The sequence below is a fragment of the Equus przewalskii genome, chromosome 2 (assembly GCF_037783145.1).
Source record: "Equus przewalskii isolate Varuska chromosome 2, EquPr2, whole genome shotgun sequence".
In the NCBI taxonomy this organism is placed as follows: domain Eukaryota; kingdom Metazoa; phylum Chordata; class Mammalia; order Perissodactyla; family Equidae; genus Equus; species Equus przewalskii.
In genome coordinates, this window is record NC_091832.1 from 22,789,610 (window position 1) to 22,817,606 (window position 27,997).

The following is a 27,997-nucleotide window of genomic DNA, read 5'->3' on the forward strand; positions in this document are numbered from 1 at the left end:
ACCTGTCGAGAGTAACACCCCAGCGGGGGGTGCTGGGCCTGCTGAAAGGGCATCCTGGCTGCCTGCTGTGGGTACAGGCCCTGGGGAGAGAAGGCAGAGGCTCAGGGCCACCAGGCAAGGGACTCCCAGCCAGAGAGCAGCAGCCACTCAACTGAGCTTCCAGCTCGCATGCCTGGGTCCCCACCACACTGCTGGCCAGACCCACCAACTGCCTGGTCCAGCTAGAATCAGGCTGAGCAGGCACAGCTCACATTACACAGGAAGCCCCTGGTTAGCAGGATTCACAGCCTTTTTGGTGAGTATTTAAGAGCTTCAGGAGCCTGACTGCCTCTTGAATCCCAGATTTGCCCCTTAGCAGCTGTGTGACCTTGGGCAAGTCGCTTCTCCTCTCTGAGCCTCTTTTCCCTTGTCTGTAAAATTATGTGCGTTCAAGCCTGCAAAGCCTGTGCAGGTAGCCAAATGATCTTTGCTGTTGCCTACATCCCTTTTCTAAGTGCCTTTTCCCAAACCCCATTCCTGCCCCATGACAGGAAGCGGCCATGTACATCTGCGCGTGTGTGTGTGCATTAGTTTGCATCCATGTTGATTTAAGGATATTTGCACGTGTGCTTCCATTGGTGCCTGCAGCTGTGTGTTTCCGTGTACAATGTGCATCTGCGAACGCAGGTGTATTAGTTTGGGTCTCTGCTGCTGTGTGTCTATTTGCCCAGGCGTATGTCTGTGTCAGCACCTACGATGAGGCCTGGTGTGAAGATAAAGGAGTTAATGCATCTAAAGGGCTTCAACAGTGCCGGGCACTTAGTAAGGATTCTGTAAATGTTACTTTTTTTTAGCATCTCTCACTGTCCTCCCTTTCGCACTTGAAGAGGTTCTCTGGCAGCTCAGCCAAGTGGGAAGTAGAAACTTTATTCACAACTCTGGCCGGGGTGGCCTTGGGTGCCCATAGGTACACACACACACATGCACATGTGCGCGCGCGCACAGACACACACAGCAGAACTGCTGCTGTGGGTGGGGTCAGCCCATGGCCCCTCCAGTCCGGAGTTATCTCCTAAGATGCAGCTTACAGCTCAAAGCACCCCTCAGACCAGTATGCCTTTCCAGAAGATTCTGCACCCTGAGATGCTGCCTTCATTCTGGGCTCAGCTTGTGCCAATTATCAGTGTTGACGGTTGACACTGTGCCCCTGATGACTTCCTCAGAGCCCATAGGCTCCTCACCAAAGGCTGCGAAAGTCCTGATATGGGGTCAGGGGGAAGTCTCCCAGCTCTCCTAGGGTCCCATCTTCCAGGTCCCCAAGAGTGCACACCCCCTCAGAGCCCCTCCTTGATCTCTGCTCCCATTCACCTGACACTTGACTGTGGTCGGGCCCCTCTCACTTCCACACCCCCGTCACCTGAAACCAGCGCGCCTGCTCCCTTTTGCTCCAAGCCCTGCATCCCGGGGCAGCCCCACTCACCACGATAACCCCAGCCTGGTCACTGCAACCCAGCTATGGCCTGAACCTGGACAGAGAAGCCAGATGGATGGGGCTGCCGTGCCAGTTCCCAGCCCACAGTGAGCTCCAAGGCCTGGTGCTAAGCGTCCCTCCTCCGTTTCACTCCCTCCCTATTAACATTCAGCTCTGCTCGCACAGCCAACTTCCCCAGGCTCCCAGCTTCCCAGCCCGCCTGGGCCAGGCTACCCTTAGGATCTGTGGAAGACCAACAGCTGCCCATCCCTGCTCTGTCCTGGGGTGGATTTTCAGGAGACGGTGCCATGCGCATCAGTATGAGCAACACTCTATGACTTTAAGGACATTTCTCGTTATTTGAATTGCAATTCTGTAAAATCACATTCTTCTTTGCTTGAGCCCACCCTCCCTCCTTAATTGGAAGCAGAGTTCCTTTATGCCAAGCAGCCCAGAGCCTCTGAAGCCCCTTGGTGCTGGGGATTTGGTCTTCCCTGGCTCTGTGTCCCTCCACAGGGGAGCTCTGAGTAAACTGGACTCGGGACCTCATCTTTATTCCTAACGCCAAGCAGGAAAAGAGACTAGGATAGCCTGTTCCCCGTTTCTCCTCTCTGTCTCCTCAAGGTCTGTGGAGCTCCCTGACCCTGTTTTGCAGGAAGATTGGGGCTGAATAGTAATAAAGGCCAATGTCTGTATCATGCTTTAGATTTTACAAGGCCCTTTCCCATCCATCATCTCCATTATCCTCACGACCAAATCGAGTACACGCTGCTGCTGCTGCGATTATTATGAGCCCATTTCACAAGTGAGGACACCGGGGCTCAGAGCTTTTAGCTAACATGCCCAAGGCCACATAGCGGAATTCCTTTAAACGCAAGTCAGTCCATTGCAAAACTTTCTTTTTATCATATGAGGCCACTTGATGTGCCGTCTTGAAGCTGGATGGCATTACGAGATCATGAGAAGCTGGGAGAAGGTAAATTACACTGTCCTTTACTACTTCCCAGGAGGGTCAGTTCCGACAGCTGACTTCAGGCCCATTCAGGCCTAAACTGTCCCCAAAGGACCCTACCAGCCAGGGCCTTCCCCCACTTCTGCCCAGAGGCCTGGGAAACCTCAGAGTCAGCCCTGCAATGCTAACGTGGACATCTCTGAAGACAAATGAACTTTACGCCCAGAAAGTATGTGCCAACCTCACCTACTCCCAAAAGCCAAGCGAGAAGTTCACATAGCGAAGGGACATTAGCCCCTCTTTATAAAGCAAGCCACTGTGAACTGGCTTTACAGGGTGAGCCCCGTGAGTGCATTTTAGAGTGAATCGGTCTAGGCTACATAAAATTATGCACTTGCTCCTTTTTCAGAGGTGGGGGTGCACGTGGTGCTGGTCTCGGATCTGCTCTGACTTGTGCTGGACTCGGAGCTTCAGAGTCATTTGGAACCCCCTCACCTCGTCAGTGCTCGGCCTGTCGTCAGCGAGAAGCAGAGGTCATTAAACTTACTGAAATGAATGAGTAAGTAAATGAATCAGTGAGTAGGTGGATAAATGGCTGAACAGAGAAGGTGCAGAGACAAAAAGGCAAGAGGAGAGGGATCTCAGTGAAGAAGCTGCTAAGGATGCTGTATCACAGACAGTCGCTGAGGCCCCTGGACCCCCCTCCATCACACTTCTGTCCAGCCTCTCACCTCAGCGGAGGTGCTGTGGCGTGTGAGGCTCTGTCCCTGGTGAGGGGAGCTTAGGCACTTCTCTTTAGAAAACAACGACAACAAAAAAAATGGCTTGAAAGCAAAACTTTGGAGAGAAAAAGAGAGACTTCGCTAAACTCCTTTAGGTCCTGTTTTAGATTCAGGGGCTGGGCCCGCTGGCGCAGCGGTTAAGTACGCACGTTCTGCTTCGGCAGCCCGGGGTTCTCCGGTGCGGACAGACGATGCACTGCCTGTCAAGCCATGCTGAGGCAGGCGTCCCACATATAAAGTGGAGGAAAGTGGGCACAGTTGTGAGCTCAGGGCCAGTCTTCCTCAGAAAAACGAGGAGGATTGGCAGTAGATGTTAGCTCAGGGCTAATCTTCCTCAACAACAACAACAACAAAAAGGATTCAGGGGCTAAGTCTGGGGGATCAGCTCAGGGAGGCCTTACATGGAGTAGAGAAGATCGAAGCTGAAAACCTTGCCCTTCTGTTGTAAAGGAGGAAATGACATAGGGACCCAAAGGGCGGAGGGAGGGGAAGGGAACGTAGACAGGCCAAGATGATTTTTGGGTGGACTTCCTTCGCTATTTGCCCTCTCCAGGCTGTGCTGGACCAGGCTAGGGCAGCAGATTCCCAAGGACCTGGCCCCACAAGCTGCTGTGTGCTCCCTGTCCTCCTCGTCCACCTCAATGCCGTTCTGGAGGGGAGCGGGGAGGGGAGCAGGAAGCTGAGAAATCTCAGACACTGGGCATCTTTCCTGGAGAGCCAGAACTATTTAAGATATTGGATTGGATGACGTTTTAAACCAGAGTGGACGTTTATTTGATTTTTTCTTCCATCTACCCAGTGGGTGGCAGCTCTTAAGGGAGATTAAGTTAAATAGACTAACTAAAGAAACTACATTTTCCCTGCGTAAATAAGTTCTGTGAGTAAAATTCCCAACCCTACTACAAGTGTTTCATCATCCCTTTGGGTGTGGACAGCAACTCCCTTTAAGCCATGAGCCCAAGACTGAGACTCTATGCCGAGTCACCTTAGCTGGTGTGGGGGATCAGAATTGGCCACCCCAAAATCTGTCTCTTTGCCTTGCCTTGATTATTTTTAAGAACAAAAGACTCTGAAAGAAACTTTGACTTTCCTCTTAACTGCCTAAAAGAGATTTAAAATAAAGGCCTGGCCCCAGGACGGGCCCTCACCATAGATAACTCTGGGTATCCAGTAGACTGGGAGGGTTCTTGCTAAGCTCCTTCTTATCAAAGTTCTATCTACCAAACATTTGCTTTTCCATTTCCATGTGAATTGCCTTCCTCCCCTTTGAAGCCCCAAACCACTACCCCCAACATCCTCCTTTGTCCTTAGCTGAAGATGGTATTTAAGATGAGAGCCCCTGCCATTTTGGCGAGTTGCTCAGTTTGCTTGAGTGTCTCCCATGTATACATGTTATAAAGCTTTGTTTGATTTTCTCCTGTTATTCTGTCTCATAGCAATTTAATTTGTAGCCCAGCCAGAAGAACCCAAGGGTAGAGGAAATGCCTTCCTCCCCTACACTGGTACAAGCAAAGATGGCTCGGATGTAGTTTAAATAAAGTGGCCATCTAATTTGTCATCCACACCAGGTCAACTGAGAGTGAAAGGGGGTGCTATTAACAATTACCCTGGGACAAAAGATCTGAACTAGGACTGTCCTGAGTAATCCAGGACGGACGTCATCCTATAAAGGAAGTCACAGGATGTGGGTGGAAACAAGGCCTATGCCATCATCCTATTCTGGGAACCCAAGCACTTAACAGGCCAAAACTCGCAAAGCAGCTCTGGAATACACAGCTCAGAGTGAACTGGAATTCAGATGAAGGAAAATTAGAACTGTACATGCATATGCGTGTGTGTGTGTGTGTGTGTGTGACCAAGTAGTTGATCTGATGTGACCCCAATGAAATTAACCAATGAGTCTGAAGCATCTTTGCTAGTCTCCCTGCCAGCCACAGCTCCTCCGTGGCCGGAACCCGGGTGGATGGCCAGGCAGAGAGCCAGGCCCAGGCCCCGGCCCCACTGGCTCACCTGATACTGTGGGAAGTTGGAGTGATTTGTGAACATGGGCGGAGGTGGATAGTTCAGGTTGAGCCAGAGTGGCTGGTTCGCGGTTGCCGAGGTCAAGGTGGTGGCAAAGCGTGGAGTGAAAACATTCCCTGTGTACTTGAGGTTGTTCTTGTCGGCCACTGTCACAGGTGGGTTAACTGTGAGTCATAGGAAAGGGAGAGCGTTTCAGTGAATAGGAAGGGAGAGGCCAGGATGCCTTTGGCACCATGACTGTCCCCGGGGTGAATGTTCTCAGAGCTCAGGTCTTTTACGCTCCCGGAGGGTTCTTCAAACTTTGGGTGAATTTCCAACTATAAGGAAACATCCTTCGTTCGCACCTTGCCAAGTTGGAAGCGGTGAAAATCCCAGCATGGTCTGGCTTGGAGCTTCTCTTTCCATCGTTCACTAGCAAAGGAGGGAGTTTACCAAGAGAATACAACCAACCAGATTGCTAGGGCTGTATTTCACCTACATATGAAACCGAGTTCTTTCAAGGGCTTTAGAAAAATCCAGTTTTATACAAACAATTGCTATGATATTGGAAGTCAGTCTTATCAAATTATTCAAGCAGCCCCCTGAGGACGTGTGCTTGGCAACACTGAGGACCTTCCACAGGTGGTTGTATTTATATTGGAATAATTTTTTAAAACGTATTTTAAAATATTATATATTGCAGTATGGTATGACCCCAAACTAGTCTAATGAGTAAGATTTGGTTGAGCTGTTTCAAGATGTGAATCCTAGTTTCTCTCTCTACAATATGTTCTATAGGCTTATAGAGTCAGAGATGGGCCTCAGTTTCCCCTTACTGGCATTTTTTTGGGGGGGGGAAAGGAGGTTTGACGAAAGCAGTTATAGGAAGGCAAGGGAGAGAGAGCAGAGACATGAATAGTCCCAGCGTAGAAAAAATCTGAAGCACAGATTTTTATTTGGCTTGGGCGACTGGAGGGGTTGTGATGTACACTGAGTTAGGGCTGCATTCAGATTGACCACCAGGAATAACAATGCCCGTGTGGTCCCTGAAAACCAGCTGCATTTCTCTAGCAACTGTGTTCCCAATAAGAGGCACGAGGAGAATGGATTTCCCCCATTTTATGGGGGGAAAACTTTTATGGGTTTAAAAACTGACACCCAGAGAAAGACAGTGACCTGTCCATGGATGAGACAGTCATTTGATGGCAGAGCCATTCCCAGGGCCCCTGAGGGTTTCTGAAATCCTTTCGTCTACAGACTCCTTCTGGGCAGGGTCAGCTTACGTTTCAGCTTCAGCCCATCCACGTCCACTTTGCTGCGAAGCCTCAGCTGCCGGCTTGGGTTCTTGGTGGCCCCAAGGAACTCATAGAGCAGGTTCTTCTTGGCCGGCCATGCAGGTTTCTTGACGGGCAGGGCTATGGATGTGGAGCTCACCGGGTCACTGCAACCCTCCTCACCACAGCTGTCCTTCTGGCTCTGGGGCCACTGACTGAGAAAGAGGCTCTCTTGACCCTTGCTTGGTTCCTTGGCACCAGAGTTACGTTCTACAGAAAGAGGGAAACTGAGTCAATGGTTTTGGAGGGCCAACTGTTAGATGCGAGAACACTGTCTTGTGATCTAAGTGATGGGTCCTCCATAGGACATACCTGATGCTCAGGCCACTCTAGGGTCCCTCTCCCAGCCCAATCCAACCCCAGTCTCCTTCGTGAAGCCTCCACTGCCCACTGCCCATCCTGGTCTTCCCCTCTCACACTCACATGCATGCATGCATCCATCCAGTCTTATCTTCCTTCCTTCATTCCTTCCTTCCTCCCTCCCTCTTTTCCTTCCTTCCCACATTTCCCCTTCCTCTCTCCCTCCTTTTTTCCTCTCTTCCTTCCTTCCAACCCTCCATAGAGCCAGGCTCAGGATACAAAGCTGACTTGGACACAGTTCTTGCCCTCAGGGAACACTTGGTTTCCAGGGGGAGACACACATCCCCACAGAACACGCGGTCTGAGCCTCGGTCTGCTCCCTCATCACGAACTCTATTCCTGCTTCATTGCTCACAGGCGATACAGCTCACTTGTCAGCGCCAGGCCCTGACCTGAGTGCTGGGGACACTGCAATGAGTCAGAGCCAGACTTGGCCCTGCAGGAGCTCACCACAAGGAGGAAGAGAGAGACAAACCCAGAAATAGCTCTGGGACAAGGCAGATGGGAACCGTAAGGTGACAGAGACACAGTGGGAGAAGAGGGGGGCTGAGACAGCCTCCATCTGAGAGGGTCAGAGGGCTTCCAGGAGGAAGTGCACCCTCAGCGAGGCCTTCCATCCAGGGGTACGGTTTGGGGGAGGAGGCCTGGCAGGCACAGCTGACTGTGGGCAAAGGCATCAGAGAGACAGAGTGAGTCACTGGATGTAGTCGGTGCCAGGCTCAGGAATCTCTCCAAATAGACCCAGCGTTCCCAGTATGAAGATGCTGCCCGGACCATCGTGGGACCCTCCACAGCTATGGTTTTCACCTGTATTTCCTTTTTAGCAATGGAGCTCTTCCTTCAAACAAAATTAAGTATTGTGGGGAGGAATTATATACATATGTGTGTGTGTGTTTTTAAGGCATTGCTTCCTTGAAGCAGGGAAGAGGGCCTTGCCCTCCCAGCATCCTTCACTCATTCTCAGCCTGGAGGTCATGGTCTCCATAGAGCTGGGATGGAAAATGGTGCTGGACACATAGCAGGCACCGTGGAACATTCTGGTAGGAGCCAGATCAGAGGATCTGTGCCCCGTGTTACCTGTTGGGAGTGGATCTGATCCCACCAGCTCTTGCCTCCCCAGCTCAGGGGACCTGTGGCTGTGTCTGGACAGGACTGGACCTGTCCTCCTGGAACCATCCCAGCAAAGGGAATAACTGCTCCAGCCTGAACCAATTTAGGAGAAAATGACATTTTTAGCAAAATATGTCCCTAGAGTCTCTTCCAAGAGTTTCTCTGGTTGCCGCGTTTAGCCCCCGGCCAGTGCACTGAAGGAATGGTACCCACTAATAATAGCCTTTCCCCAGAGCCCACGCACCTGCATCTCTCCCACACCTCCGGTTGCCTTAAAGATGCTTGCCACTCAGTGACCTCAGAGCTCCCTCTTCCAAATTCTGTGTACGCAGCACACACAAAATCCTGCCTGTCGTTCCTTTGACTCACTCACACATACACGACTACACACACAAGATGGTCAGACACTCAGACACACTCACGCATGCATTTTCTTTAACAAATGCACTCACACCTGCAATGCTCCCTTTGGCTTCCCTTTGCCCACACGCTTGTCCACACAGACACACACAGACGGTGGGGAGGGTGGGTGCGACAAGACTGCCTCCAACCAAGCAGCCCCTCTCCAGAGAGCTAGCCAGGCACCCTTCCTGGAGGAGGAGGTGGGAGGAAAGTCCCCTCTCTCCAGAGAGGGCTTAGTCCTCTCATGTATACAGTCCTTCGCCTCCAAAGAGCCCTTGGGCTCCTAGAGGCCTGCCTAAGACCCAGAGTGCAGCTTGCTGTCCACAGCTCTGGTTCCTTGGCCTTCCTACAAAGCTCCAGAGCACAGAATATTCTCGAGGATGACCCCGTTCCTATTTTCTTAGGGGGATGGATTTGGGGCCTCCAGATACAGGCATTTCTCAGTTGTCCATCTGTGCTTACAGCCTGGGGGGCATTTGTCTTTCAGTTGACGGGAGGATGATCTACATTCGTAGGGACCGCTGACTGTAGGCAAATGTCATTGCCATCAGTCTGCCTTCTTGGAACCATCAGTCTGAGTGGCTGGATCGGAAGAGGCATAAAATGCCGAATCTGGGAGTGGGTGGGGGAAAAGTGGGAGCTGGCTGGATTTCCCGGGAAAGATGTGGACTCCTCAATTAGGGGATGGAAATGCACTTTTCTGAGGTTTTGGAGTCCCAGGGAACAAATCCCAGGGCCAACAGTCTGAACTGCACCTGGAGGGTTTACATGTTCAGCCCCCTGTCCCAGAGAGAGGACCAGGCCTCAGGGTCAGAACGGGCGCCTCCATCGGAAGCCAGATGACCCCAGGGACCAATCAAATTTCTATCCTATCCAGCAAAAAGTCCAAGTCCAGGGTGAAGCTGGACTCAGCTAGGGTAAATGCTTCCTTCAATGTACTCTGGTTATCTGGTGGATTCAAAAAACGAGCCAGTTATCAAATGTGCCTGTCTATCTGCTCAAAGCATTGGGATGAGGACTGCCGTATTTGCTTATACAAGCTGTGCCCCATACATGGGCATCCAGCAGAGGAGCCCTGTGGGCACTAAGAACACCCTGCACCTGGGGGCTGCACCCACCAGGGAGGCCACCTCGTCCTACCCTGCACAAAGATGCTGCCTGTGCCCGCGGCAGCCCTTGTGGCTTTCTGATAAGTTTCTCCTCCCTGCAGGCCCACTTGCTATCCCTTCCCCCAGTCCCACTCACCTATCAGGAGGTGCCCCTCCACGGAGGGGTCAGCCTCGGGCTTGGAGCAGATCTTGGCAAACACTGGGAGCTGCCTCTTCTGAGCAGGGAGCTCTGGGAGCTTGTCGGGGGGTGCAGGAGGAGGCGAGGGTGGCAGCAGCAGGAATGGGCCCAGCCCTGTGGGCTCCTTGGGTCCAGGGCCACTGAACATGCTGTTCTGCAGGAAGTCCTTGATGACCTTGGTCTCCTCCAGCACCATCTTGTTGTCGGGGGTCTTGGACGTTTCGGTGGACTTCAGTGGGAACTGGGCCAGGAGCTTGCTGATCTCTGAGTTGGAGGCACCCAGACTGTGACCTCTGTCTTCTGTCCCCTTGGCACTCTTGACCTTGGCTGCACGCAGGATGCCCGTGACCGTAGACATGGCAGAATCGCAGTCCTGCCGGCTGCCGATCACGGACACGGCCACCTTCGGCTCCAGAAGCTCATCATTAGCAATGACGGAGGCTCCTGGGCACTCACTGCTGCCTGTCACCAGAGGAGGCACGAGAAGGCAGGGAGCCGGCTGTCGAGGCCCCTTGGGAGAGCTGCCAGGTGCCTCCAGCTCCCCCGAGTTGTCTGCGACCAGGATGAGGGGCTCTTTGGTCAGGCTCAGGAACTCCTGCTCCACCAACAGGGAGAGCTCGTCTTTGCCACTGCTGAACTCCAGAGCTCTGTAAGCAGGTCAGAAAGACAGACGGCTTTAATGCCAGCTCCCTAGGCGTGGCTCTGCAGGAAGGCCCCAGGGAAAGGGGGTGGAGAAACATGTTTCCAGGTAAGAGAAATCTATTGCTTTCTCAAGACAGAGAATGAACCAGGAGTGGACTCTCAAGAGGTTTCTATGCCACGCCAGTGGGCACTGTACCAAGAGCACAGTTCTAGGAATGAGGACCCCTGGGTCCTCTCCCGATGCTACGTCTGGCTGAGTGAGCTGAGCCTTAATTTCAATCCATTCCTCCCTATCCAGTAGTGCCCAGGATCTGAAACAACAGAAGACCAGCAGCAAACGGGTCGGGAGTAAGCCAACAGCTGTGAGCATGGGGTCCAGGCGGCTGAGGTTGAGCCCTGGGAAGCCCCCAGACTCACTGCAAATGGAAGAGCGAGAGAAGGGATTGCGGAGGGGACAGCAGGAGCTCATGTCTTGGCTCCGTCACTTCCCAGCTCTGTGACCCTGGGCCTGTTGCTCAGCATCTCGGTACCCCTGTCTCCTCATCTGGTTAACAGGAACATCACAGATGTGCAAAACGCTTCACATAGTGTCTGGTACAGAGTAAGGATGACACAAGTGTCAGCTAGTATGTCTACCCCCGTGTCAGCCTGGCTGGGCCCCTGGATCCTGGATTCCACACTGTGGCCCTGTGGATACCCATGCCTACCCTGGCTGGCATGGTCATCTGACCAGATCATAACCTCTGGACTGAGCCCCACTTCCTGGGAGCAGCAGCAGTTGGTTGGTCCCTGCATCAATTTGCAAACATCTCCTTGCATCTAAACACTGGCCTCTCTCTGCACCTCCCCTTCTGGACCCTTGATGGCCAGCGCCAGCCTGATGGGCCCGTGGACTCTATGCTCCTGGTTGCTGGCTCTTTCCAGATGTGGGAGGGGATGGTAATCCTGCTGGCCTAGCTTGCCTTACCAGTATCCTTGGCAAGTGAGTATCTTTCTCCCTGGCACTCCAGAAAGACCATGGCTACACAGCTATAGAAACTTCTGCTACTTCTACTCAATGGGCTCCTGTGAAGCTCAGATGAGGAGGTCTACACAGAGCATTCTGGAAACTGCTCAGTGCTCTGCCCCAGGAGAAGGTGATGAAGATGATGAAGAAGAGTCAGAGGAAAAAATTAAAGCACCCCACAAGCAGAGATTTGCCGTTGGGGCAGCCTGGTACACGCTCCTGTTCCGACAAGCCACTCCGATGGCCCAGTGGGTCTGGCAAACAGTGACTAGGGAATGCTCCCAGCAAGGACATGCCTTCCTGGTGATGCTCTTTGTCTATGAGCACGTGCACACTCACATGTGCACACGGAGAAACATGCACACACACACATACGTGTTTGATGCACACACAAGTGCAGATGCATAATGATGCACAGGTCACCACACAGAACCAGGGAACAGTCAGTCCCTTTGACAACCAATCAGAATAGGCAGAGGCTACAGTCCCGGAGGCTTCCTGCTGTGCTGGGCGTTAACCCCTTAGTTGCTGGGTCCTGATGAGGCCCAGGAGGTCCTGGAAAGGGAGCTGGGTGGCCAGGGCCCTTGGGGAGCATGGGGAAGAGCTGAGGATATGGGAGCGTGTCATTATCCTAACAACAGAGACAGCTGTGCCTCCTGAACGCCAGCCCCACATGTAGCCTTGCAGGCTCGGAAGCAGGAAAAAGCAGACTCCAGCCAAACGGACCTGGGTCAGAATCGGGCACCACTGCTTATTTCACATCCAACTCTGGAACCTCAGGGACCTCCCTTTTAACATAGCTATGACCCTAACAGCACCCACTCTGTGGGTGGTGTGAGAACTTGCGGAGGTAAGCTGTGGGTGAGCTCCCCATGATGCCCGCATGCAGGAAGCGCTCAGCACGCGCTGGCTGTGAGCATCAGCTCCAGTGCAAGGCTGCAAGGACCAGCAAGCCTGCATGTGAGGCGAGGCCAGCTTCTACTCTCGCTTTCCTCTTCCATCCCTTCTGTCTCTTCTCTCCTTCTTCCCTGCCCTTTCTTCTGTTCACTTCCTTACCTCCTTCCCATGTCTACACTTAGTCTATAAATAGGCCCCACTCTCACCACTGTGCCCGTGGGAACAACCAGAATAAAGAGGCTGCCAATCCATGGTCCCAAGCCGTAGGTCCCTCTTCACCATCCTCCTCAAAGGGAACGGGTGAGTCTCGAGTCACAGAAACCAGACATGTGAAGGACCAATTTTTACATCTCCTCCTCCCAAAAAAACTCACAAAGTAAGCTATAGACCAAGAGATTTTCTGAATTAGAAAGACTTACTACAATTATGTTAATTCTTAAAACTTGTGATAATGGTATTGTGGTTATACTTAAACAACAAAAAAAGAGTCCTTATCTCTTGGAGATACATATTAAAGTATTTACAGATAACTTTATGTCTGGGATTTGCTTTCAACTTAATCCAGCAGCAGGAGGGAGAAGTGGGGGGTAATATGTTGATCATCGCTAAAAGCTGGCTGATGGTACATGAGGCCATCACACGCGATTCGCTGTACTTTCATGTTTGGTTTCTGTTTCTGCTATTTTCTTTTTAATAAAAATGTTACACAATACATGCATACACGAAAGTCTCACCACTGAATCCTTTAAAGTACCGGTCCCAAGGAGAAGTCAAAGCAGCTTCTAAAAGACCCACAGGGCCCTGGAGGGTTTGGTACCGCAAAAGGCCCCACAGGTGGTCCCTTCTCAGCACCTGAGAGGGTGCTCCCACCCCTCCCCCAGCCCGGAGCCAGGCGGAAGCTGAGGAAGAACCCCTGTTCATGCTCCCTGGTCACTCTCCTCTGGACACATCGCAGGGTCAATGGGCCTCTTAGGAAGCTGGCGTTCCCAGAAGGACCCACTCTGGCGGTGGGTTCTCCACGTGCCCTTGAAAAGCTGCCCAGAGCATCCTGGTTTCCCTGGAACAGCCCCTACAAACTCCTGTTTCCCTTGCATCTGCCGTGAATCCACTATAGGCCAGACAGGAAGCCAGGCATCCACACATATGCTCATGTTTAACCCTCTCCACACCCCTGGGCAGTAGACAGTATCATTCCTACTTTACAGATGGGAAAAGCGAGCCTGAAAGAGGCTAAGGACCTTGTCACCAAGAAAGTGGAGAGGCTGGCGTGGGGGTGCGGTGCGGATGGGTCGGGCTGCCTTTACCACATCCCCCCTCAGCCCCCCACTTCCTTTCCAGGGAAAGTTACCCAGCGAGGTCCCCCTGCTCCGTGGCTGGGCTGTGCTTCCCAATCTGAATACAAGCGGGGATATTGCTGAGCTCATCTCATCACTCCGGCCTGCGGAGGATCATCACGATGAATCCGGAGCCTGTCATCCATGGCATTAGTTGTCCCTGACAGCTGCGTGCCAGCTGCATGTCTGATGAGCATGTCTTCTGGGTCTCCCGCCAATTTATTGATAAAAGTGTTAAACTCGAGAGTCCAGGCCTGAGCCTTGGGGACACTGTCAGAGACCCTCCCCCCAGCCTGACAGTAATCCTGGATCAACACTTTGGGAGAATAAAGCAATCCAGCCACTATAGTCCCATCTCCACTTCTCTAAGACAGCCTCTCTCAAACACCTGGTGCAGCCAAGATGCAGCTCACAGTTACAAGTCCCTGATCCAGGGTCTCCCTACCTGTCCCCTCCACTCCCAAGAAAGCAAGATTCATTTGTTGTTATTTGTTCTAGAAAACTGCACACCTGCAGAGCCAGGACAGTCTTAGAACTCAGATCAAACCATCCTCCCACTAACACTCTCTTGGCGGATTCTCATTTACACACAGGCTAAAATCCAAACTCCTTTCTGACCCCCAAGGCAGCACACGAAGTGGCCCCATGGCCCCCTCCTGCTTTGACCCCCCGTCTTCCAGCCACTCTGACCTTATAAATATTCTTTGACAAGCCAAGTTCATTCCAGCCCCAGGACCTTTGCACTTCCTATGGAAGGATAGATCAGCCCTTGACTGGCTCCTTCTCATTCAGGCCTCAGGTCATCTTTCATACTTTCAAACTAGCCTTTCCTGCCCATTTTTAAATGTCCTTCCCCCTGAACCTCTCACCTCCAGCCTTACTAGGCACTCTCTGCTCCATCAGCTGTTCATTTTCTTCCTAGTACTGATCACCATCACAGCATCTTATTATGTCTTTACTCCTTACAACAGCATATCTTCCCTGAGGGCAAGGATGGTATCTTGCTCACCACAGAGCCCTCAGGGCCCAGAGCAGTGCTTGGCACGTAACTCCATCTCAGTAAGCATTTGCTGAATAAATGAATGAACCAGCTCAGGACATTGTCCTTACTCTTGTCCATTTCCTGGAGCTTTTGAATTCAAGAGCTCTGTTGCCAAAGATTTCCCCATTCCTTGTACTGGTTACAACCTTTCTGGCTTTGATTCCATTTTCCAGCCTCCCATCTCAAGTCCCACCTCTGGCCTGGCATCCCTGTGGGTGATCAGATGACGTTAACCACCCTGCTTGACCCGATCCTAAGAACCGCCAACCTCTGCAAGGCAGTCCCCTGGCAGATCCCACACAGAACCCGCCCAACTCTTAGCAAACACTTTGGGGCTCACAGAAAGATTTTCCATTCTCCCCACAACTTCGTTGGGTTCAATGTCAAGCCTGTCCGCCTGCATTTCCTGGAATCTATCCTTTTGTCTCTCTTCCTAAGAAGCTATGCCGATGCTGGCACCTCTCCCGTGCTATTTGCTTTCTCCTTTGAGTTGGTAAAAACCATAAAATCTGCCACAGACTCTGTCACGGTGAATCACTCGGGGAGGTTAATCCAGCTCCCGGGCTCTGACAAAGGAAGCAAGTCAGAATTGGTGCCCAGCACCTCTGCTTTGCCCACCTCCAGCATCGATAGGTGTCTGATGGCGGGTCTGTACACGGCGCTGAGCGTTATCTCTGCATTTGCAGTGTACAGAGCCGTATAAAAATAAAGGCTACTGCCTTGTTGGCACCCCTTCTCAGAATAATGACTAAGCAAGCATGCTGTGAGCTCCCCGACAGCAGTTCTGTGTACATGATAACACGGAGCAAAGATGAAAACTGCTATTCATCTGAGCCAAACAACAGAAAAATGCAAGCAGAAAATTGTTAGTCCTGGAAGAGGACACCAAAACAAATATTTTCTTCCCACTATGGCATTTCAGATCAACGACAAACATGGTACCCGGGCCCGGCGCCGAGGCAACGTGACTGATGGAAGAGTGAGCAAGGGCTAGAGGTTCTGCGCAGACCTGGGCCTGGATGGCGGTCGATCCGCAGACTGACCTCAGGCCTGTGGCAGACACTGACTTCTCGACACGTCTGCGTGGCTGGAGCAGCAGAGCGCAGTGCCTAGGAGCTCAGTCCTCAGAAAGTGGCAGAAACTGGATTCAAATCCCCAGGGCTTAATGGAGGCCAGATCTTAAGCAAGCTGTGTACTATGCCTAAGTCCTAGGTCACAAAGAAGAAGGATGAGCACTTATGGAGTGCTAACCAACCAGCCAGGCGCTGTGCTAAGCACTTTCTGTGCAAAGCTCTCATTTTAATCCTCGCCGCAGCCCCAGTGAAGTGGGATGGAAGACGCATTACTGTCATGGCCCTTTGGTGGTTTCTGCCCCTCTGGATTCAGTAATAAGCAGAGACCCGGAAAGTCCTTGGGCATTAGGGCACAACCTCTCATTTCTCTTGGGACTCAGCAACCTCCACGTGAACGAGCCCAGGAAAACCCGATGGAGGATGACACATCCCAGGAGGAAAACCCCAAGGCCTTTGGCCAACAGTTGGCCAGGCTCAGCTGACTCCGGGTGTGTGGATGAGCACAAGCCATGTTCAGTCAAGCCCAGCTCCCACCAGAAGGACTGCCCTGCTGAACCCTGCCCAGATTGCTCAACCATCGAAAGGAGAGCTAAGTAAACCCTTGTTGTTTTGAGCCACTAAGCTTTGGGGTGGTTTGTTATATATCAAAAGCTAACTGACACAGAAAGATACAATGATCCCAGTTTTAAAAATGAAGAAGGCTGGGAACAGAGAAGTTAAGTAATTTTCCCCAAGTCACAGAATTAAGAAAGGACAGAGGGGGTGAACTGAGGTGATCTTGTTCACTGCTCTCTTAGGTGCTAGGCTATACTGCTTTGAAAACCAAAGTGAAAAGCTGCGTGTGAGAATACGAGGGGGGTAGGTCCCTGAACTAGGAAAGCAAGAAAGGCATCTTTGAGAAAGTGTCATTTAAGAGAGGCCTAAAAGATATTAAGCATTTAGCCTGGCAAAGAATGCAAAGAAGAACTTTCCAGACACAGGTGGACGGCATGTGCAAGGGTCATGAGGTGGGGAAGAGCTTGGTGCATTGGTAAGACTGATGACCAAGTGGGTGGGGCTCATTAATGGGTGGGGCTTGCATGAGGTTAGGTTAGACATAGAGGCAGGAGTCAGAACCCAAGAGAGTAAGTGTTGGAGCAGCACTGGATCCCAAGTCCACGTGGCTCCAAGCCTTTACTCCCAGCCACTGCCCTGCTCTCCCCCAAAACAGTAGAAGCAGGAGAAAGGGCAGGGGCTGTGCCGTCAGGAGATGTGTCTTCAAACCCCAGCTCTGTCCTGTCTGATGGGGTGACCTTTCTCAATTCCCTTCCCTTCTCTGAGCCTCAGTGGCAGGAGGGCCAGAGGCCAGGGAGCCAGCCAGGAACTAGGAGGGTGAGGCAGCAAAAGGCAGTTGAGAGAAGTTGCAGATTCAGTTGCCATCCCAGGGCCTGTACACCTGTGTCCCAAAGGTTCCTGGAAACCCACGGAGCTCTGTCTGCTGGGACCTCTCTGGTGGGGGCAGGGGTTGGGCAGAGGGCCTTCATAAAGCTCTGGCCTCCCCCCCCCCGACCTGCCTCTCCAGGCTGCGTGAGGATTAAGTGAGATGATGGATGTGAAAGCACTTGGTAAACTGTAACAGGCGCTATGCAAATGTTAGCAGCTCCGGCTGAGAGACCGCATGGTGTGGGCGCAGAGCCAGGGGCAGGCGTGGAGCCCCGCTGACCCTTCACAGCCCAGGACCGGGCTGGCTGGGGTAGAAAGTCAAGGAAGTCGGGGCCGAAACCTCGGTTTCGTCATCTGCACTGGGGATGGTGATACCCCCGGGGTTAAAGGAGGTAACACTGAAATCTCTCAGCCACCCAACTGACACCTGGACGTCGTGTTCGTCTCTTGTCTCAGCAAAGGCCTTTACGTAAGGTCAAGTTCATTTTTTACAATGTCCCTCTCACACACTTGGAACTCCATACAGGTCAGTCTCCTTCCTTCCATGCTTTTCTTTGAAACACCTCCTTCTCAAAGCGGTGCCCCTTTTAAGCCTGAGGTCCCACCATCTTTGACCCCCAAAGTATCAGAGAACTTTCTATGTATATGCACAGAAGCCACCAGCAGTGCTCGTTTCAAATGCAGCTTCCTGGGCACTCCTGGGGACATGGCAGTTCCCTTGGTCGGGAAGGGGCCCCGGTACCTGCATTCTGAGCAGGTAGCCCTGCTCCACCCTCTGCCCCCACTCCCCCCACGGCTCAGATGCAAGAGAGGCACTTGGAGACCCCCAGGCAGGTGCGAATTCGCCTCCGGACACTTTCCAGGTCCTCCCTACCTGTTCCTCAGCACAGGTGGGACAGCCTTAGAGGATAGATGGGCACTGTGGAGGTGAGACACCGCCCCCCCCCCACCCCGTTCCCCCCGCATCCCCTTCAGGGAAAAGAGATGCAGAGTAAACAGGAAGCAGGCCAGAGTTGGGAAGGGTTGGGGGATGAGGGATTCAGTGAGCTGGGGAATGAGACAGGAAATACTGGGGAATAAATACAGCAATAAAGGCGCTTCGGCTGGGAGCTACAGAGTGATTCTTATTGTTCAAATTATCTTTAAAACTTTTCATTTAAATCTGTTTAATAAGAGCAGGCTTACCCTAAGGAAGAGGTATTTTTTTAGTGTGACTTGGGAACTGGATGGGAAAGAACGTTGCAACAAAGATATTAAAAAGAGGATTAAAGCAAACCACTGGTGGCCCATCTCTGCAGGCTCCTGCAACCCGCGTGCGACACCACTCCCGAAATCATAAAATTAAATTAAAAAGGGGGACATGGGATGTGGGACGTTAATCATGATTCATCTTCCCTTCACCTCTCATGGCTCCCAGTGCTAAGCAGACATGGGAGGGCTATTCTGAAGGGCTCCTGGTGTCTGGGAAAGAGCTCCAGCCTTGAAGCCCCACTGGGTTCCCATCCCTGCTCCGCCTCTTCCAAGCTGGGTGACTCTGAGTAAGTTGCCTAACGTCTCTGAGCCTCGGCTTCCTCAGCTGTAAGATGCGAGTAATATTGACTGTCTACTGGGAAGGGCTGCTAAGACAATGAGATAAACAGAAAATTAAAATATAGAGCCTGGCGTATATTAGGTGCTCAAGAAAATATTAGTTCCCTTCTCTAACGCTTAAGGCAGGAGGAAAAAAACCCTGCAATGTCTTGGCTTGATATTCTGTCCCTATGTCACTCAATGCTTCCTCTGATGATTGTGACCCATTGCTTGGCTCCTGGCCACCTCTGGCCTCACCTCCTTGCAGTGACATTTTTATGGTTCATCCATCATTCACTTCCTCATTCATTCATACACACTGCAGAGCCACCGGGTGCCAGGAACTCAGCTGGGCACTGGGGAGACAGAGATGAGTAAGACATAGCCCTTGCCCTTAAGGAGCCATGGTCAAGTGGGGGAGGAGGGATTGTTGCCACAAGGAATTGTACAGCCCATGCCAGGTGACTGCCTCATCAGAAAGCTCACGCCAGAAGTGCACCGAAGGATCCAACTGGGACGTTGTGTCCTCCTTTCCGGCCGAGTACACACAAGAGCTGGGTCTAAACCAACTCTTCCATCCCATCACCTTCATGGAAAGATCCCTACCTCTGGTCCTCAGAGCTGGGGAAGCGTTTGTCTCTCCTAATGAGCTCTCTTGTTTTCCTTTATTAGATAATATGAGCTATAGAAACCAACTGTTATGTTCCCACTTTTTGTCCTAGGCTGCCAAAAATCTCAAAGCAAAATGCTGGCCTCAGTTGAGTAGCTCCCTTTAGCTTAGGTTTTCTGGTCTATAAGCCTCCCCATACCATTGCTGATTACTTCACCCTTGTTATTTCATCCTTGATAATGACAATAACCATGGTGATGATGACGAACCCGGAGTCCTTGTCTTGTGCCAGGTGCTGTGTGACTTTGCATACATTCTTTCATTAACCTCCAACGTAATCCTTGAAGGTGGTCACTATCATCTTTTCCATTTTCCAGAAGGGGAAAATGGGGCACAGAAAGTGGTTACAGCTAGGAAGCGTGTTGGGATTCAGATCCACTTGTTTCGTTGTTATCTGAGCCACCTTTAAACTCTTAGGAAAGCGAGGAGATATAATGGTTCATTAAAATTAAAAAGAAGAACATGGAAGAGGGAGGAAGAAAAAGTGTTGAATGGGATGAGCAGTGAAAAATTTCAAGGATGACAGACTTATCTAGGTCTTTGCAGACGGGTAGGATTTCAACAGGCAAAGATATGGAAGAAAGGCATTGCTGGTAGTGTCATAACCTGAGCAAGGGCAAGGAGATGTGCACCTGCTGGAGAAGAGCAGCAAGATGTACATCTAGAGATGTAGGCAGGGCCAACCACAGAGCCCCTGGAAGACAAGGTCAGGGGGTTCAGAAGACATTGGTAGAGCCAAGGAACATGCCTAAGTGACATTGTTGATATGCTTCAGGAAGATGAAACTGGTGAAAGTTGAAGGACATCCAGGAAGGAGAGGAACCAGACGCAGAGAAATGAGATGTTCTGAAAATGGTAGAAGCGAGACTAGCAAGAAGGCAAGGAGCCAAAGACCATCATGAAGGTGATTGACAGGATGCATGAGGAGACCGGAGGAGGGAAGGGTCCAGGGGCCTTGAATTTCTGTCTGCCAGCACCATTTTGTTCACAAATTCACTTGAGAACCAGGATTGGGGATGCATTGCTGTCAAGGTGCTTGGGGTCATAGCAGCAGCTGAGACCCAGCTCTGGGAAGCTTATGGGACGGAGACACTTTAGTGTCCAGGAGAAAAGGATTCCAACCTGGGGCCCATGGGGTCTCTGACATTCACAAAATGTCGAAGGATGTAAGGATGCGTTTCAGGGTGTACGGCAGCTTTGCTCGGATTCTCAGAGATGTCTGACCCCTCAAAGGGGAGAAAATGCTAGCCTAGAGCATTAGACCCCTGAGGTCTTCAGAGCTGGCTTCTGCTCTAGGACATCAGTCTAGGCTTCCACCTATAAGTCTTGTCTTTATCACTCCCGTCACCAGTTTTCAAGCTTTTTAAAAAAAAATAATAAAAGTGGGGGTATATTCCAAACAACTTTTCCAGAAAAGTAGGATTCATCCACTTGTTTAAATAATAGTAGCACAAAGGACTGGTTGTTGGAAGAGCAGTTCAAACAACCCAATAGGGCCTTGGGTTCCCAGTCCCAGTGGCTCCACCAGCATGGAGGACTGGCCAGTGGGTGCAAATAGTGGAGATTTACTAAAGCAAGTGGAAAACAGCCCTCTTCCTTCTCCAGACAGATACCCTGGAAGGCTGCAAATCAGGAAATCATTTCTGGTTTTCAAATGCTTAAATGGATTTCCTTTCTTTTTGCAGACTTATCTTCCTACTTGTGTCTGGCTTGGGATGATGCCCGCCAATGGCTTTTGCATCTGCAAGCCAAGTTCTGACGTATGGAGATGGGAAGGTGGGAAGGTTCTTGGGTGCTGCCCGAGGACCTGGAAGCACCCTGAGAAGCTGACCACATCCAGCAAGCTCCAGGCCACCTTTCCGCTCTCATCCACTCCCATGAGGGCCATGCCATCCCCTGGAAAATTCTCATCCTTCCCTGCACCTGCAGGACTCTTTCTATAAGTTGTTCCTTCTCTCTTCTCAAGACCCAACTCAAGAGACACCACCATGGGGTCCCTCGCAGGGACAATCAATCCTGCCATCCTCTGCTCCCAGGGAGCTGTATCCCTGTCTTTCATGACACTCAAGCGTGGGGGGGTCTCATCTCTTGACCTTCCAGCTTGCTTCTCCCAGCCTCCTCCAGGAAATCTTCCTGAGCCCCAAGCCCAGGTCATGTGTCGCCTCAGTGTGCTCCCACGGCACTGGGACTTCTTCATTAGAACATTTATCATAATACATTGTGATCTGCCTTTCTCAAGACACTGAAGGTCCATGAAGAAGGTCAATGACTGTCCCCACCTTTTACACTATTGTATCATTTTCACACTTTGTCTGGCATGCAATAGGTGCACAATAAACATTTGTTGAACGTCATTGCTGTCCATCGTATCTGTGTCCATCTCACCCACTAGACTGGGAGCTCTTTGAGGGAAGGCCTTCTGTCCTACCTATGTCTGTATCCCTGGGACCCAGCACAGGGCCTGGCACCACACCAGGAAGGCAACTGTGCGTGTTTGTTGAGTGAACCCACAAATGAAAGACTGAACAAATGCCACTTCTCAGTCAGGGGAACAGAGTCAATAGCAAATCCAAAGTCTCCATTCTGAGGCTTTGAAGTTTTAGCTACAAGGGGAAAGAACAAATAACTAATCCTAGACTATGAATCAGTAAGTAGCTTGCCACAATTCTCTAATCCCAAATTTAAGACTAATTAAAAGATAACTGAACAAGATTCTGGAGTTTAATTGATGCTAGACAGAACTATTGATTTCTCCCTAAGAGCCCATTTCCCCCGTTTCTTCTCCACCTCGGTAAATGGCACCACCATCCAACCAATGGCTCAAGCCAGGATCCTGGAGTCAGCCTTGATGTCTCTGTTTGTGTGCTCCATGTCCTCAGAGGTCTGTTGGCTCCTCTCAAAATATACAACGCATCCCCCACTTTTTCCATCTCCTCTGCCACCACTCTGAGCTGGCCACTACCACCGTCGTGCCTCACGTGGACACTGCAGCACCTGCCCGGAGGCTCCCAACTTCTGTCACACACCTATGCACACACAGCAGCATGAGAGATCCTTAAGAACTACTGAATGTGATCACATTGCATCTCCTTCCTAAAACCTCCACAGGTGTCCCAGTCCACGGAGAATCAAATCTGACTCCCCACAGTGATCCTCCAGGCCTTCTAGCCTCTGATACCACCTTGTCACAAGTCCCATCGCTCACTGCACCCCAGCCACGCATCCCCCCTCCAAGCCCATTCCCCCCACAGCATCTTGTCAGTTGCTCTCCCTCTGCCTGGACCTCCTTCCCCTGGGTCATCACCTGACTGGCTCCTTCTTGATATCCAGGTCACAACTCAAATGCCCTCCTGTTCTCAGAGAGACCTTTTCTGATCACCCCTCTAAAGACACCCCTCCTTGGACTCTAGCTTTGACTTCCAGCAGAGCACTCGTAGCTTTCTGAAGTTATCTGGTTTATTTTTGTGAACTTATTATTGGTTTCCTCCAACTAGAATACCAGTTCTTTTCACATTCTGAAGCTTTCATAGTCTTTTAGTTACTTGTTTTTCTGTTTCTCTCCTCCACTAGAACAGAAGTTCTGGGAAGACGAGGGCTTATCTGGTTCATAGCTCTAACTCTTAGCATGGTGCAGGCACATAGTAGATGCTTAATAAATATTTGTTGACTGATGAATTGGATGAATGAATGAACGACCTCAAAGTATGTCCATAGAGTGAAGTCGGCTTGGGGAGAAAAATGAATGTGGTGTTGATTCTCCATTACCATGAATACAGAACATAAACAAGGAGGATCCAATATACTCAAGTTGGATCATACCTGGATTTCTGTACTTGGTTCTGGTTGTTGCACTGCCACAGGGCCCAGCAGTGTGGGCAGGAAACTGACCAAGCTTGTACCTGAGGGGAAACTTAGAAAACCAGAGGTATTCAGCTTGTAGAAACAAGAAACCCGAGAAGGAATATTGTTGCCATCTTTTAATATCTAAAGGGCTATTGAGAGAAAGAGGGGATAGATTCGGTTTGGAGCCCTAAGGGCAGAGTCCAGATTAATGGGTATTTGTTTGATAGAGATTTCAGTACAGGAAGAAAATGGTCTTTTGACAGTCGGGGTCCAAAGCAAGGCAAGGGGCCACCTTAGGAAGCGGTGAGTTCCCCATCTAAAAGAGTGTGCAAGTGGCTAACCACTTGGCAAGAACGTTGAGGAAGGGATTCAAGCAGCAGAAGATGGCCTCCAAGATCCCTTTCAAACTTGAGATGTCTAGGTCTCTATCATATCTAGGGACAGAGTTAAGAAAAATTTCTAGCTGACAAGAATTCTAGAACTTACTTATCTAGCCACCCTGATAGCAGCAAACATCACCAAAACCAGGTCCACAGATTAAACAGTGGAAAAGCTAGCTGAGAGGTGTCTTGTGGGCCTGAAGGCATCCCAGAAATATAGTGGACAGCTCCCTGGATTTGAAATCTGTTATCCACGTGTGATCATTCAGAACACGGGACCGTCAAATATTTTGACTATCCAAAAAGATGCCTCAGTTTCTAGGGGAAGATAGCCAACACTATTGCATAGTGGCTAAGATGGTTTTGCTTTCTGAAACCCCACCACTTCCTAACTGTAGGATTTCAGGCAAATAAATTAACCCCTCCAAACCTGTAAAAAAACCAAAAAAGTTAAACCACCATCTGTAAAAAGGATTTAATTTAAAAATGGGGGAGGGAGGTATTGAAACGAGAATGGCACAAACTTGGTAACTAACGAAACTCAGTGACAGACACATAGACATGGACCGTACTATTCTATTTTATGCATTTGAATTTGCATAATAAAAAGTAGAAAGAGGAGGAGTTTAAAATAGTAGCTAACTCATGTAATAATTGTAGGGCTTAAAGAAATCATCATCATCAATATTACAAGGAATTTCTACAAATCCTAGTTATTACCAGGAATGTTTAAATATCCCATTTAATCATCCCAATAACCCTGTGAAATGCCTAGTAATCATCTCCATTTGGCAGATGAGGAAACTAAAGCTCGCAGAAATTAAACCCGCAGCTGGCGCGGGGCTGAAATGCGATCTGAAACCAGAGTTATCTGACTCCACCATCGCAGCTGCCTTTATTTCAAGAATAGCTCATTGTGTTCTCCTTGGTTGATATCTACACGATTATGATATTGTTTATTCAACTAAGTCAGTGGTTTCCCAGCTCTTTTCTCAGTAGCAAAACCCTTTTTTCAGACGCAGCCTTTATCAGAACTCCAGTAAGTAAAACCCATAAAAGTCAAACAGCTCGGGCTGAACTGGGGATCTGAGCCCAGCGATCCAGCCACTTGACTCCAGGGTGGCCCCTGAAGCACCCTAGGGTCTATGAGCATAGTGTGAAACCCCCAGACTGAAGCCACAACAACAAAAACCCCTGAACTCTGAGAATTACATTTAAGGGCTGCCTCATTTGTATAATGCAGCTTTCTGTTTCCTGTCTCCCTTTTTCCCATCACATTTGATCCTCATTATCAGCTCTGAGGTGGACAAGGCAGGGCATATAATCCTCAATTTGTAGATGAAAAAATCAAGGCCAAATGGAGTTAAGCAACTGGCCAAAGGTGTGCCAGTTCACTTTTCAGCCAAGCGCAGACTGGAAATAGAGTCTGTCTCCATTAACTCAGTGTGACCTGGCAGAGAGGGTGCCATCTACTGGAAATTGCCGCTGACCCTTGGTCCACAAAGTGGACAATCAGCTCCTTGGTCATTGGGAGCTGAGCACAGCCCCACGGGCCCCCTGCCAAGGCCCTGTCCCAGAGAAGATGGCAATGGGCAGGGGAGAGAGGCTCAGTGCTACTGGAGGCTGGACAGTGGGATTATGGCTGCAGACAGACCACTCCCATCTCAGCCAGGTCATGCTGAGCCACAGGGCAAGGGGGGCAATTAACCGCCAGAGTGGCTTCCACCTTCATCTGCAGCAAGTAAGTGAGCCTGAAAAGGGACAGCAGGAGTACAGACCTGGGTGGCAGTTACCCTCTGCCTGTCTTCATGGCTCTCGTGTAGAACTCTCTGGAACCAGATGCAGCTGATAATTGCCTGAATGGTTCCCCCACTCCAGAGCATCTCCAAACTGAGTTGGAGCATGTGTGAGAACAGGCAACACTTAATTATCACTTATTCTTTAATTACCACTTAATTATTAACACTTAATCCATCTGTAAAATGGGGACACTAATACCTGCCTCACAGGACTCCAGGAGGATTAGTTAATGTTTGCAGCCTACTTTGAAGATGCAAAGCATTGAACAAGCGCTCAACAGTGGCATTAATAACCACAGTGGATTTACTGCTTTTCCTAATGAGGTCCCTCCTTCCTCTCTTTGTGAATATCCATCTCCAACAATATCTGTTCAAGTTTGCCCCGGCGGAGAAACACTTAGCTCTGTGTTTCCCAGACACAGGATTTCCCAACCAGAAAACGGGCTATTTACAGCCATCTTCCCGCACGTTAATTTTCTATTATGTCCTCTGAATATGTCAGTGCCTTCCCAGTAAATATTTTGATGTGTGCTCTTGTAGCAGTTTCTGTGGAGGCTGAATGGGACAGCTGCTCCCTGTATTAGGGAATTCCAGATGTGGTTTAAAACCACCAGACTCATCTGCGCCAATGCCTAGGCTTCAGAGGTAGGAGGGGGGCTGGATCTTCTAGTTGCCTCGTGGGAAAGCCGGGAACATCTAACCCTCAGCCCCGACTAGGGCAGTTTTTCAAGGTCCTCAGATCCACATCTGAGTTGCCTATGCCTTTAGGACGAGAAGCATCCCCTTAGTGGGCTGGCGAAGAGGCAGCAGAAACACAGCTGGTCCGGCTCTTCACCCAGGTAACTTCAGGACCCCAGTTAACTTTCCTATAAAGATTGGACAAAGGACCATAGGGGTGGAGGAAAAGCATACAGCCTCTAGGGTTTAACCAGACTAAACAGTGAGCCAGAACATGACCCCAGAAGGCGAGACCTCATCTCCTCTCTCCTCCCTCGATGCCAACCAAACAGGGGGACACTCACTCTTCTTGGAAGCTGAGCCCACTGTCTCCTGGAGTCCCAGCCACGGTGGCAGAGAGCTGCTCCTTTGAGGTCCTGGGCTGCAAGGCCTCCGGCAGGCCCTGAACTCTCTTCCAGATTTCATGGCAAGTCTTGTCTAGGCTGTCTTGGGGTGTATCCTGGTGGATCCAGATGTATCTGGGGAATGGGCCCAGGGCGGAGGGGCGCTTGGCCACCAGGGCCGACGATGAAGGGAGCCCATTTCCACTGGCCATCCTCCTCCTCTCTTTCTGGAAGCCCCTTTGTCCACCCAGGGCTCGAAGACAGGGGGACCATCCACCATCAGCCCTCATTCACCAGAGAGGGAGACGAAGATGGGGCAGAAGCCGGGTGCTCCAGCAAGGTGACGATGTCCAGAGGCCTTCGATTTGTGTGTGAGTGGTGGATGGAGGGCAGTTTTCCTTTGGGGAGGGGAGCTTATTTCGATTTGCTTTTATTTGCTCTTTCCTGACTTTTGCCCCCCTCCCCTTCTCCCTTAGAAGAAAATATTTAAAAGTCAACAAAAACCAGTAGCTTAGTAACCGTGGAATCCCCCTGAGCTCAGGAACCAGGCGCCTGGACGGGCAGAATGACATCTGGGAACAGCTGGAGGGGGAGGGCTGGCTCCCTCCACGGTCCCTGGCACTCCCCCGTTGCGACACGCCCGCGGCGCCTGGGGCTCAGCCCATTCTCGCCCGCTAAGCCTCGCGGAGGACCGGGCGAGCACCTGGCACAGTGCTAGGCACGGTGGGGGCCGGGGCCCTCCATTAGATTCTCACTCGGCCTTCCCAGGGGACCCCCGCGCACTCCGAGGGCCAACGGTCCCCGCCCCGGCCCGCCGGCCTCCTGGCCGCCCGGATCCCCCTCCCGGGCCCTGTCCAGCGCCGCTCGGCCGACCAGGCAGGAAGGCCGCCGAGCGAGCGCGTCGGCTCTGGACCCAGCGCCGTCTGGGACCGGCCTGGGAAGGGTCCCTATGCCTTAAAAGGGCGCTGTCTCCGCGGGGCGGGCCGGGCAGGGCGGCTGGGGCCGATTTGCGTGCCGGTGGCTCCCACACCCTTCCCGTCCAGCGTTGGAATTCCTTCTGTGGGTTTCAACTGCAACGGCTCGGGGCGCGGGGCGCCCCAGGTTCGGTGTCCCAGGCCCTGATGACCTGGGGTGGGGGTGGGGAGCCGGAGGACCCCAGAGCTCTTTCCCCTGTTAGAAGCCGTGGGCATCGCGCCCCGCCTCGCCCCACGGCCACTCCGCACAAACCTCAGCCCTGCCCCTCGATCGCCTGGTTTTACCCCTAACTGCCGTTTTCACCAGGTGCTTACCGTGTGCCAAGCGCTGGGCTTTCTGTGTGGTCATACTCAATCCTAACAAGCTGAGGAAGTTAGTACCATTGTTTATTATCGTTCTTCATTTAAGGAAACCGAGTTTCAAAGTCCTAAAGGGGTGCGCCCAAGGTCCACTAGGAAGGGGGAGCTGGGATTCAAACCCACGTCCCCACGGCAGATCCCGCTCTCAGCCGCTGAGATAGGCCGTTCCCTCCTGCGCAGCGTTCAGCGGGTCCCCGGGGGTGGGCGGCTGGCGGTGGGAGTGGGGATCGAGGGCCGACGTGCAGAG

The 27,997-nt window shown here is 51.3% G+C and overlaps 1 protein-coding gene across 4 annotated transcripts in view; it reads right to left on the minus strand.

The window, feature by feature from the left end:
* The window catches only part of C2H1orf94 (chromosome 2 C1orf94 homolog), a 36,716-nt gene extending 9,102 nt beyond the window's left edge, over positions 1–27,614 (minus strand). The window contains exons 1-6 of one of the 4 annotated variants that reach the window (XM_070595024.1): positions 26,378–27,507; positions 9,637–10,325; positions 7,957–8,082; positions 6,469–6,729; positions 5,195–5,370; positions 3–80 (exon numbers count right to left, since the gene is read on the minus strand). In XM_070595024.1, coding sequence (XP_070451125.1) covers positions 3–80; positions 5,195–5,370; positions 6,469–6,729; positions 7,957–8,082; positions 9,637–10,325; positions 26,378–26,706 — 1,659 coding nt within the window. In that variant the 5' untranslated portion in view covers positions 26,707–27,507. Of the gene's footprint in view, positions 1–2; positions 81–5,194; positions 5,371–6,468; positions 6,730–7,956; positions 8,083–9,636; positions 10,326–26,377 lie in introns of all 4 variants that reach the window. The other 3 variants (XM_008536260.2, XM_070595029.1, XM_070595042.1) reach the window with 3 other exon arrangements.
* Between the last annotated feature and the right edge of the window lie 383 nt (positions 27,615–27,997).